Below are 12740 nucleotides of genomic sequence, written 5' to 3'. Positions count from 1 at the left end.
TATATATATATATGGTTGAATTAAAACACACATTAGAATAATGCAGATATTTAAAGCCCTTGTTATATTAGATTTTAGTCTATGTGAACAAAGCCCACCACCATCATTTTAACACAGCAGCGCACAGTAGCCCTTTTCTAAAATTGTATTTTTAAAAAGCCCATACTTTTGTCATTATTTCCGAACCACAGCACTTGAATGCGCATAACATCTTGAGGGTTTTTTCTATTTCCGAGCTTCGATGTTTGAACACGAATGCAGCACTTACCTACACTAAAAGCTTAACTTGGTACAGTCTGAATGCTGCCAAGTGATGTATTTGACTTTAAAGATGATTGTCGCGGTTTATTATAAAATGTATATCGGAAACCATTATGAAACTCTGTATTTATATGTTTTGATGTAATATTAGTTTCTCGTCAGTAAGCATGTTCATTTGATACCAAGTTACGAGCCACCCCGAGCATTCCGACAGTGGACTCGTCCGTCGTTAGGCCTTTGCAGTAGGGAGTTGTTTGGCGGACCCCGCAAGTTTTTCTTTACTTTACAGGTTATTGTTGTTCGTCTAAGAAAGGGAAAATTCTCGATTTCTTGCATATTTTACCTGGGTATATAGGCGGTTTGTCGACAGACCATAGAAACATAGTGTTTTTGGGGCGTGGTGATAAGTACAGGGCCAAAGAAGGAAGGAAGGTATCGGTGAGTCGCTCTGTCCGCGGCTGAGCTTATGATGCCGACGTTGCGGGACAGCACCATGTCCCACCCCGGCGAGAATTCCCACCAAGTCCGGGTGAAAGCTTATTATAAAGGGTAAGGAATCGCTGTCTCTTTCAGTATACATGCGACCTTCTAGATAAGTTTCCTAGCATCATTTTTACACTTGGAAATGTGGCTAACCAGTTGGCTAACCTTAGCTAAGTCAGCTAACGGCTGGCTAATGTTGTGTACCAGGTTTCGGTAAACTTGACCAAGCAGACAGGTGATACTGTCCAGACGCGTTGACAATGGGAAGCCAGTCTCTCTGTTGTGTTATAAAAAAATATGGCTGCTGGGCAGCCAAGTTGTCAAATGATTTACCTAATTGAAACATAGTTCATTGTGATACAGTTTGAAAGCTTTGGAGCTAGTCTGTCAGCTCAACTAGCTAACAGTTGCTAGCTAAGTTGACTCTGTTTCTGGTGTAGTTTGAGTAAGAATTTATCGTGTTAATATCATTTGACTGGCAGTTTTGGCAAGTTAGCATACCTTAAAATTCTTATGTTTTGTCATTTTGGTATGATCAGTATGACAACTGTAAGTCGTGACATTAAGGACAACAATATGAGCAATAGTATTGAAACGAATACAATAAACGAGAAAGTCTGGAAAATCTAATTTAGCTGTGATGTTTATTTCGGTGGACTGCTTGACACTGTAAGAAAAGCTGTCACTTTCTGGGTATTATTCAGTAGTACAGAAATACTTATGTAATATTAGTTAAATCAACAAAGCCATGTACTACATTTATTAGTAGTTTTTATATATATTCACAATGTTGTGCTTAATTTTCTTTTTACATAACGTTGTTTCAACCCAACTTATAGTCCTTACTAGGGCTAAAAAATCATTATTGTTTTTGATTAGTTTGTTGAAGTCAAATTACCAATCGCTTATTTTGCTCCAACCATCCGAAACTTAAAGATAATCAATTTATAACCGTATAAAATAGAGGGAAATTCTACACGTTTTAGGAGCAGAGCAAATACTGGACACTTTCGCTTACTTAAAAGACTCAAGCAACGATCCACAAAATTGCAGAGGAATTTTCTGTTGTTCATAACGTCAGTTGGCTTTTTGTTTCCTCTACGACCCAAACCCCAACATAACCTAACACTTATATATAGTAAACTTTAAGCCCAATCGGGGAAAACAGCGCAGTAGCAAACAGTATTTGTGGGGAAACGGACTTCAGCAGCAGACTGGCAATAGTGTCCAAGCAATAAATGTCCAAGTTCCTGATCATGTATGAGAAGCCACTGCTTTGAATTTTTGCCCAGCTAAGAGATAAGATAAGAGACTACTATAATTCACCAGAGGCATGTAGGCTGTTTGAGTTTCACACTTGAATGTGGTGTTGGAAATATTGATCATTTTGTTGTGCCTGTAACACGCCTTGCCCCACTGCCTCTGTTTGATGGAGCCAGTGATTGGAGGCCAGCCAAGACTTGAAAAACGTGTAGTGCAAGTCACCTCAGACAGACCTGTTGTATTTCTTGCTGGCTCTGTGACACACCTCAGGAACTCTGTAATGTGTGTCGATCATTAGCTGTCATCTGACAGAACAAAGCATCTGAAGTATTTATGACATTGCTGCTGAGGAATCTGAGGTATGCTGCCAAAGAAGGACTGCAGTATAATGGTCTCATCGCTTTTCTATTGGGATGCATTAAGCAAGGATGTCATCAAAGTTGTTAGTGTTTCCCTCCAGAAGTCAGGAGTCAGAGATGAGAGAGTTGGTAATGCACTAAATCAGTATATTTAATCGAGCAATTGCCCCACATCTCCACAATCACTGAACGTGTGATGTAAAATTACAGTTGAAACAAATAATTATTTAATAATTGTTTACTTATCCAACTAGTTGATAATCAACTATTTTGATAACTGTTTTTAGATTTTTTAAACCAAAAAAAGGTTGACAACCGCTAGACATTCTCTGGTTTCATCTTCTTAAATGTCACAATTTGCTTCTTTAGTTTGTCATGTGTAATAGTACACTAAATAAATTTTGATATTGTGAGTGGAATGTTTCGACAAATAAAAAAATAAAAATAAATAAATGTCTTAATTTAATTAATTTGGCTAAACTGATTACAGCCAATTAAATCAAAATGAAAATAGTGATTGCAGGATGGTCACTTGCGAACAGAAACCCTTCACTGTGTGATATTAAGACCTGACAGTTTGCAGGTTTCCTGTCACCCAAACACTACAGCAGCTGATTTCATGGATTAGATTAGATTAGATAGAACGTTAGTAGTTTCAGTTCTGTGATTGAAAACATGAACCATGTGAATGTTTAAACCCAGACTCTTGATGACCTTACTCTGTGTTAATGTCTCAGTTTATCTACTTTCAGTGTAGTATCCTATCTGAGTCTACTCTTTCCAGTCATAATGTGTGCTGTCAGTCAGTGCCAGCAGACTGGTGTCAGCCTGTAGCTGTCTCAGCCTGTCACGGGCTCGTCTTCATGTTGTTCTCATTCATGCTGATGGTCTGTAAGAAATGATACAAATGGACTGACCGCATGACCAGAAACTGACAGTGATGATGTTGCTATACTGTGATAGTAGGTTCACTGCAAATAAGAAAACAGAGTGTAGTAGTGCTGCAACTAATGATTGTTTTTCATGCTTTCATTTTATGTAAATGACCAAAATCAATAAGACATTAGGTTTGCAAAGATGAGTCGTGTGTGCGCGCGTGTGTGTGTGTGTGTGTATTTGTCATGGTAGAGACTGCGATCTGGTAGAATCGGAGCTATCTAATTCTGCAGATTCTGCAGATTGATAGAGATTGTGATTGGTCTTGAAAACCTTGTATACAGGAACAAAAACACAAAGAACATGTGACTACAATAACAAAATAACCATTTTATTTAGTTGTCACTGTATGCAAAGCTACAAATACTGATAAAGTACTTTTTTTTTTTTTCCAAATACTGAAATGGTTTCATTTTTCACATAATGTTTTACACATATCAAATAATGACAAAACATAGTATAGTGATACATTTAACATCTCACAATCTCTTCAGTATAATGGTCTCATAGTTTTTCTCTCTACTGGTAGGGTCTCTGATCGCAGTCTCTACCTTGATATATATATATATATAGGAAACAGGAGAAAGAGGGAGAAGAAAACACAAGTTTTACCATAAGTAATTACAACTAAATGAGTAATACCGTACTTTTCTGTTAACAATTTGTTGGTCATATGTGCATGAACTTGACTTGGTCAAGTTTTTAAATAAATATCAACTGCGTAAGCTATCAAAAGGCTAACTTGTGTGTATATAGCTGATATTCCTAACAAAAAAGACATTTCTGTGTGTTACTGTCACCATGTCAAGCTGGAAAAAATATCTTTTGCGGGGTTGCCAACACTGACTAACACAAGGATTCTTATGTGCCAGATCAACTTCAGGATTCCTGTGTAAGGCATGTTGTTTGGCAGGAAACTGGGATTACGCCGGCTTGACAGAGCAGTTCAGTTATTTTCCTCTTTTGAAAGGAGTTGCTTCTCTTTTTCAAAGACTCTGCCGTCTGCATCACTGCTCGAAGGCCCAGCTTTGTTTACAATATGGGAAGTGTCTTTGTCTTGCTGTTTACTTATTGCTCTGAGAGCCCCTCAAGCATTGAACCACGAAATCATACAGCCACCCACCCATTCATCCACCAGTACACATCTCCACTCGTGATTGTAACTAACGAGTTTGAGTATCTCTGATTCTCAGCTGCTGCTAAAATGCTTTATTGTATTGTCTGTGATGTAGAATTTACACATTTTGATCATTGTGTGTAACATAACCCAAGTGATTGCGTGCACGTGTCAGTCTGTTGTTACGAGCGACCTTGTCCCCAGGCTCAGCAGGAGAGCGTTTGGTTGGTGCTATTGTACTGTGAGGAGCGAGACTCCCTCCTGTGTAGCTCTGCGGGTGGGCCATGTTGCCTGGAGACCACAGCATCCTGCAGTCTAGACCAGTATAGCTGTGTTTCATTCATCTTGACCTTACTGGGAACAAAATGGGAGAATTCAGATGTTTTTTTTGGTTTTGTTTTTTTTAGGGATTGACTGTGTCTGGGTAGTTGTTGTGGCATCTTCAACTTCTGCTTGACCATTTCTGTATTTGCTTCAGTGCCTGTTTTTCGGACATGACTCTGTGTTAGCCAGTGATCGGGATTCTCTGAGTGTGCACACGTGGGTCTTGTGAAGGTGTTGCTGGTCGCATGCATGACAGCAGTGACAGAGAGATGGATGATCCTAGGTGCTCTTGGAAGCCCAGAGAGGCACCCTGACCCTTCTTCCTGCTTGAGCGCTCACCAGTGACAAATGGCTTCATACAGGGCAGATGGGGCTGCAGAGTCCTACTCACGGCAGTTAAGACACCAGAAGCATAGGCCAGCACTCCCCACCACCACTTCCTCCTTCTGCTCATTTAATTTAGCTGTACTGTAGACAGGGCAGAGCGGAGGAATGCCAGATCTGTGTGGAATGGCACTTCCTCCCTGTTTCTCACCATGATGAGCTCCCAGTTGCTCACTACACAATTCCTGTGTCTTAGTCATCCCGAGAAATCCACAGTCAGTTGCCTTTTGTCTAACACAAGTCACCAGGTTAGTTTAGTTTAGCATATTAGATTTATTTGTCACTGCCCATACAAATTAATAATTCATTCATAAAGAATATATTTTGCCAGGTTCGTCTATTCGTTAAGTTCTATCCATTTGTGTCTGCCTGAGGAGGTAGAAAAAACCAGTAATGCCAATGCTATTCATACAACACAACAAAAGAAGCAGCACATTAGTTGTCAAACAGCTGCCTGCCAATTCAACTTATCAAATAAAGTCTATTTCTCTTCAGTTCAATTTAGTATGGTCATTGTTAGACTGAAATAATCATCCATTTTTATGTAATGAATTAATATGCCAGTAAATAAGGGGAAAAAGAGCTCATTACAGCTAAAGAAATATTTTTCTTGAAATATGACCCTGCTCTAAAGATTATCTGAAATGTTGGAGAATGTTAGAAATGTATATTGTTTCATCCCAAGTAATTATTTGGCAAGTGCAGTCTCACTTTTAATACGTTATGAATGATTACAGAAAAGGAGCTGTACAGCACAGCTAAAGTGTCAAAAGTAATGCAGTTGCTGAAGTTACGAGAGTCTGCGATTTATAGTCTTGTTTTTTTAACATTAAAAATCCCAGAGGTATTTGATTTAAAACAATTGTCATTGCATTTATTAGTAATGTGCCAGGTTTGTTTTCTCCTTTAATTCATTATTTGCTTTATCTGTAACATGTACAAAAATAGTTGAACATGCCTTGTGTCACAACTTCATGAGCCAAAAATGAAATAGCATGTCTTTTTTTCCCCAAACCCCAAGATATTCAGTTAACTGTAATATGGAGCTGAAGGATTTGGGCAAAATACCTTTTTGCAGTTTTCTGACATGTCCGACATTGGAATTGTAATGGAAATTTTTTTACGTCAGTTTTCTGTTCAAAATTGACTCTGTGATTGATATAAAATAGATGTGAGACAGTTTTACCTCATGAGATACCATCAGAAGTGTGACTGTCTCACACGGAGGACGATGTGAAACCTGTTTACATGACAGTTTAAAAACCATGTCAGACATGCTGCTTAACAAATATTTTAAATTTCAGCCTCTGTGATTCACTAATTGCATTGTTTCAAATTGTAATTTTGATTGTAAATCAAAAACAGCTGAGAGTTTTGCTTGAAAGTGGACTAATTTCTCAATTGTTTGATTAATAATTTCAGCTCTATGGAAAACCATCACATTTGAGAAGCTGGCATTTTTGCTTGATTAAACAAATGATCAAATTTTTGTAGATTGACTCCAAGAAATTTGGTATTTCAGCTCTATTGTACAGCACAGTTTGCTTTTCATATATTTTTATTACTTTGTAGGCTGCCAGTTTCTTGTATCAGCTGTAGTCATTAGCTGGGCTTGTATCTGTGTACCAGAGGATGTTGTTTGAGGCACCTGAGACGTGGCTAAACTTTAACTACAGTGTCGACACACAGTGTTTAATGAACACCCACAGCTCAGGTCTAGTTACATGTGACACAATTGAAATCACTTGCTGGCATTAAAACGCTGCCTGAATCATCTACAGTCACAGTGTGGGAACTGCAGTGTAGTGTAGTGTGGTGTGTGTTCATGTGCTCCCTATCTTCTGATGTTATCAGGGCTTGGGTGGAAGCAGAGCTGCCATGCTGGTCCTGGAGGAGAGATCAGACTGTAGGAGTGTAGTTGCCAGTCTTTTCCTCCCCCTCTCAAGGGCAATGATTAACACCAGCAGGATGGAGGAAGAGGGTGAGAAAATAGAGGGAGGATGGGAAGGAAGAGTAGGCATCAGACTGTTTCTTAGCATCAGTGTATTCTTGCTCAGAGTGCTTTATTCATTCTTGATGTGTGATCTTTCAGTTCAGACAGCTTAGTACCTGCGGTGTAGAAGCTGCAGAGTCCTTCAGATGCTCAACATTAATGTGAAACTAGATTATCAGCTAATAAATCACAGTCTATTGTGTATTTATATGTGTTTACTCTCAGTAAGTACTGACCTTACACTGACCTTAAACGCTTCGTGCTGTCCTTGGACCTGTACAGTATGTGTCCTTGAAAGTGTGCGTTGTTTACTTCAAGTGTTGGGATTTTATCATGTTGCTATAAAGCTCTCAAGTTGATGAAAAACTAGGTCCATCTTTGATGATGGCAATAAAGGGAGTATGAGGTCTTTGTCCCTGTGGGTATTCCCTGACTAGTGGTACAGCTTTCACACATTATCCCATTTTTGCTCCCATCAATTGGCTCCGATTCCTTTGTTTTTGCCCATCTCCACTTATTCTTGGCTCCAAACGCAAAGAATCCTGAGCTTAGACCCGTGTCGCCTGCAGACCTGTAAAAGCTTGTTTGTACCATCTCCATCCTCCATCTTTGGATCGTAAACATCGCACAGGCTGGCCAGAGCACTGGAGCAGGCGACATCAATCCTAACGCTGCCATGAAATTATGAGGGACAGATGATCCCTTCCACAGGGATGGTTGCTCTACAGTCCTTATCCCACATCTCACTGTTATGTTAGTGTGTGTGAGACTTGAAGAGGCAGAGAGTGATGTACTTGGTGATTAAGAGTGGTGTGCTGGGATTTTTTTCTGCTTGATGGACCACAGTGGTGGACAGTGTGAGCTTTAACCACAGCGGCCACCAGTAACGCCTGTAATTCATTCTGTTGTAGTCTGCTGCTCTCTCACTCTTTTGCAGTCTTTCTTGCTCTTGATTTTGCTCTCTTTCTCACACCCACAATCATGCTGTATGGATGAATGCACACACAAATGTGACAGACTGCGAGACTGTGACTCACATACAGCAGTGTTTGGGGAAAAAAGAGCACGCTCTCACCTCTTTTCTCTCCATCAAAAGTCTGGCATTCTTTGAGTGCATCAGAGAGACGGAGACTGGAGGAGGCGAGTGTTTTAATTAAATGCTCATGAGTAATAACTAGTGCTGCTGACACAATCAGTTGATCATCCGATTGGCCAGCTATCTAATGACCATAACAATATTTTTTTATTCCAAACTCTCTGATGCTGCTGCTTCCCTCAAAAAGATATTATCTATTTATTTATTATTTTTCCATAATTGTTTGAGGGAATGCTCTTTAAATTATTAAAACGAGAAACTGTTTGTTCTTTGTGTTTGTTTGTTTTTTGTGTTTGTTTGTTTTTTTCGGGTTAGAGTTAAATCAGTATTTTCTAGACAATGCCATAAGCTTTGATGCAAGATTTTAATGCATTTGTTGTTTAAAATTAGTTCAGAACTAATGGACTGTGCTCATTGGTGGTAGCTTCATTTTTCTTCATTTAATTGGCCTTGGCCTATTTAATCCTTCTTGATGCACCAGTTGAATGAATCACATCTTCCACTAAGCATATTTGCTCTTACTATGTCTAAATTGGTACTAGTGCAGCCATTTTCCAAATTAACAATATTTATGCCTCGCTACATTGATGTCAGTGTCGGGTAACATCATGTGGTGTCAGTTTCAAAACTGTGTCAATGGCCCGTTGTGGCCTAACGAACAAACACATCTCCAGCACAACTTTTATTATGACAGCATTGTCAGATGTATCCGTACCACCACATATCCAGCATATGTGATTGTTGCGTTAAAGTAACCACATAGGTCAAATAAAATACTTGTGTTGTTCCTCTTTTCTGCAGGGACATCATGATCACACATTTTGAACCATCTATCTCGTACGAGGGTCTGTACGGGGAGGTGAGGGACATGTGCTCCATGGACAATGACCAGCTCTTCACCATGAAGTGGATTGATGAAGAAGGTATGTTTTCCTTACACTGCACCCTACACTTTTTAAAATCTCTGCTCCATAAGTATCTAAGAAACCAGCCACAGACAATTTAGTTTTTTAGGTTTTTGTTTTTTTTTCAGAATTCACCTTACAGGAAAAATATGCATACGAAACAAAAATCAGGTTGATGATGACGTGATGGCTGCAAATTTAGAGGCTGCTCTGGCAAATTGAATTGAATATTTTGGTGCCGCGCGCTTATTTGAACACATGCTCATATAAGCACACACAGTCACTTCACTGTACTGCTTAGTGTTGTCTTGTCAGTCCAGAAAGTGTACAGCACCCCCATGCAATTCCTTGTCAGACAGTTAGTCAGGCAGCAGTAATGGTGACCTAGGAAAGATGGAGCCATCAAATCGTTCTGCCCAGGATAAGGTCAGCCTGCCCAAACTCATTAAACTCTGATCAACTCCCGCTGGTAGCCACCCACATACAATCACTAGAGTCATTAGCCTGTATGAGACAGAAAGCTGCTTGATGGCTGTTATTAAGTACTCTGTTCAGTGCTAGTTGCCTCTCCAACTGCCCCATTCATGGAAAACACACACATATGCACGCGTGTGCCCACACACACACACACACACACACACACACACACACACACACACACACACTTGAGTCAGGTCAACAGCATAAAACCACAGCAGGTGAAGTGAATAACATTGATCTTCTAATTACATGTTCTACTAGGAAAAGTTGGCTCCTGGCACTCATGTAGAGGTTACTTTGACACATACCATCTACCTAAACATTACTCTGGACACCTTAAGATGTCCCGTGTCCACTTCCTGATGGGTCAGAGCTGTTTTGTTGGCACAAGGGAGAACTCCGCAGTATTAGGCGGGTGGTTTTTAAGTTGTGATTGATCCGTGTTTATTTCAAATATGCTCAACTTTTGAAATTGAGTTTTCCTATAAAATACTATGCTCATTTGATCTCACCTTCAGGGAATCGCAAACATTTGAAGGCAGTTTTCGTGTAAATGCACAGCTTTTAATGACTCTGTGAAAAAATGTTGCACAGGTAAACTGGCATAATCAGGTGATACAAGCACTTCTCACCAAAAAGTGTTCCTCCATCAGTTTTTTTTGTTTTTTTTTTAAGTCATAGTCGTGGGCACAGAACATCACTTGTAGGGTGTGAACTTAAAGAACAAATGAGCAGGCTTGCTTACTGCAAACCATCTTTGGAGAAAAGCAGTGCACATATCCTTGTAGCTTAACCAAGTTACTGAAAATACTAACTTGCCAGAAATTAAGCTGGTGAGAAATTCACAATATTAGACTGAATATCTTTGGATTTTGGACTGTTTGTCTGATATTTAAAAAGCAAACTTAACAAATTTCATTTGGCTTTCAGAAATTATGTGTACCTAAATTATTTATCATCAATCAAGTCAAGTCAGCGGTGATATTATTATTATAATTTTTTTTTTTTTTTAACAGCCAAAAACAACAGTTTTGTACATTTTTGGCTACATGTACTGTATATAGATCTTGATGGTTGATTATTAGAAAATCCATAACTTCCAATTTTGATCATCAACTAAACACATCAGAAAAAGAACATATGCCAAAAATGCTTGTTTGAGCCCCTCAAATATAAAGATTTCTTGCTTGCTGTTGTTTTAAAGACGTCACTTTTTGCACCAGGAACTTAATTGGATTTTTTTTAGTTTCTATTTTTGGATAGCCCGCACAGTTATTTAATGAATTGACAAAGTATTTCAGAAATGATTTGAAAGTTAAAACAGTAATTAGTTGCAAGCCTTGCTATGAATGCTTTGAGTGTCTCGGCCACCATAAAACCAGACAATCACGTTACCTTTGACGTGATGGTTGTCGCAATCCATTGACTAGTTCAGCACCAACCTCCAGTGGTTTTTATTGTTTTAATTACACTGTGTGTCATAGTTTCTGTTCTCATGCTATTTCTACTATCAGCAGTTTGTCAATGTGATTAGTTAGGTAGGGCACTAAGAATAGAATCGATGTCCTGAGTGTCAGCTCACACAGCCTCTCCTGGAGTGTCATGCCAACACCTGGCTTTTCCTGGTAATGATAAGGAAATAATTAGATGTGTGTCTGAGTGGCATTTTAATTATTGATCACGGTACAAATAGCCATGTACAATTAAAAGGAACAGATGGCTACATTGACTCCCACGCTAGTGCTGACAGCCACACACTTTATTCAGTGTCTACTTAAAAGTTTATGTATTTCCTATCACACCTCCAATGATTAAACTGATTTTTTTTAAAAACCATTTTAAATGTCATGGTGCTCCACTGTATAATTCACCTTACACTCGTACAACCTTTTGCTCGGGGAACTGGAAATGCAGTGCATATACACCACCTAATTGTCTACTTTGTTACTGCTTGTCCTGTCAGTCTGTGTGTTCAGAAGTAACCTGCTCACTGTCAGTCTCTATAGTAACCTCCTAAATGCCATGTAAATGTGAAACTGGTCACCCGTTCAGGGTTAGCAGCAGGGTTTTAATATGTTTACATGTGAAAGAAGAACACTTGATTATTAAAAGAAGAAAGGAAGGGAGCTGGTAAATGCAGAAAGGTGCATAATTATGTGCTCAGTATGGGCACAAATACAAACATGTGATGCTTTGAGGAACATAGAAATGCTTGAATTAGTAGCTATTGTGAAACAACTTGATTAGAACAGGATTTTTTTAAAAAACAACTTATAATTATTGCTCACAATCGATTAATCTGCTGATTGTTTTCTCATGTTATCAGGTGTTACAAAGCCAAAGGTATTTAGTTTATCATCACGTTTATTGTAGAAAAGCAGAAAATCCTTACATTTGAGTGCTTCGAACTAGATTCTTTCTTTCTTTTATTGCTCAGCCAATTAAAAAAACCACTATTACATAATTATCAATATAGCCGCTGATTAATTTTTGTCAAGTAATCGGCTAATCATTCTGACTCTACTTGCACCACAAATCATTAAAACCAAGGCCTGACCAAAACTAAAAATGAAATAGTTTTTTCTACAGCTAAAAAAAATTTCTGATCTATTTCTTCAACAGATATATTTTCTTCCTCAAATAAGTAAATAACTTTGCTCTCCCATTATGTTGTCATTCCTCTAAATATGCTGTCAGTTCAGATGTTCTAACATGCAAAAGAAAAGATTGTCTTCAGGCTGCAGTGTCGTATCTAGATGTACCTAAATGATGACATGTTTGACTTGACAGTAATGCATGATGTTGAGGATGAAATAGTTTCAAATAAATATATATTTTTTGTTTATTGCAGAGGATGTAAAAACTTCGTAGTTTCCACCTTCGTTTCTCAGAGATTTCTTGTGTGCTTGTGAATGTTGTGAATGACATCTGGCCTCTCCTCTGCTGCTAGGTGACCCCTGCACCGTGTCGTCTCAGCTGGAATTGGAGGAAGCGCTGCGCCTCTATGAACTAAACAAAGACTCAGAGCTCATTATCCATGGTGAGCCCTACTGCTTTTCACACTGACCCTATTTCTAACATATGCTATACACTTTTAGAATTTGACTCAAATAATGTTCTTGCGTAGTGCGGCCAGTAA

The 12740-nt window shown here is 38.8% G+C and overlaps 1 protein-coding gene across 1 annotated transcript in view; it reads left to right on the top strand.

Moving 5' to 3' along the window:
* The first annotated feature begins 487 nt into the window (after window positions 1-487).
* Window positions 488-12740, top strand: part of prkci (protein kinase C, iota) — a 30110-nt gene continuing 17857 nt past the window's right edge. The window contains exons 1-3 of the mRNA XM_008275788.1: window positions 488-810; window positions 9018-9139; window positions 12552-12641. Of these exons, the coding sequence (XP_008274010.1) occupies window positions 728-810; window positions 9018-9139; window positions 12552-12641 (295 nt within the window). The 5' untranslated portion in view covers window positions 488-727. The remainder of the gene's footprint in view (window positions 811-9017; window positions 9140-12551; window positions 12642-12740) is intronic.

Source organism: Stegastes partitus, unplaced genomic scaffold (assembly GCF_000690725.1).
Source record: "Stegastes partitus isolate 25-593 unplaced genomic scaffold, Stegastes_partitus-1.0.2 Scaffold59, whole genome shotgun sequence".
NCBI lineage: Eukaryota > Metazoa > Chordata > Actinopteri > Pomacentridae > Stegastes > Stegastes partitus.
The sequence above is the reverse complement of the archived record's forward strand: the minus strand, read 5'-3'. Positions and strand labels throughout refer to the sequence as shown.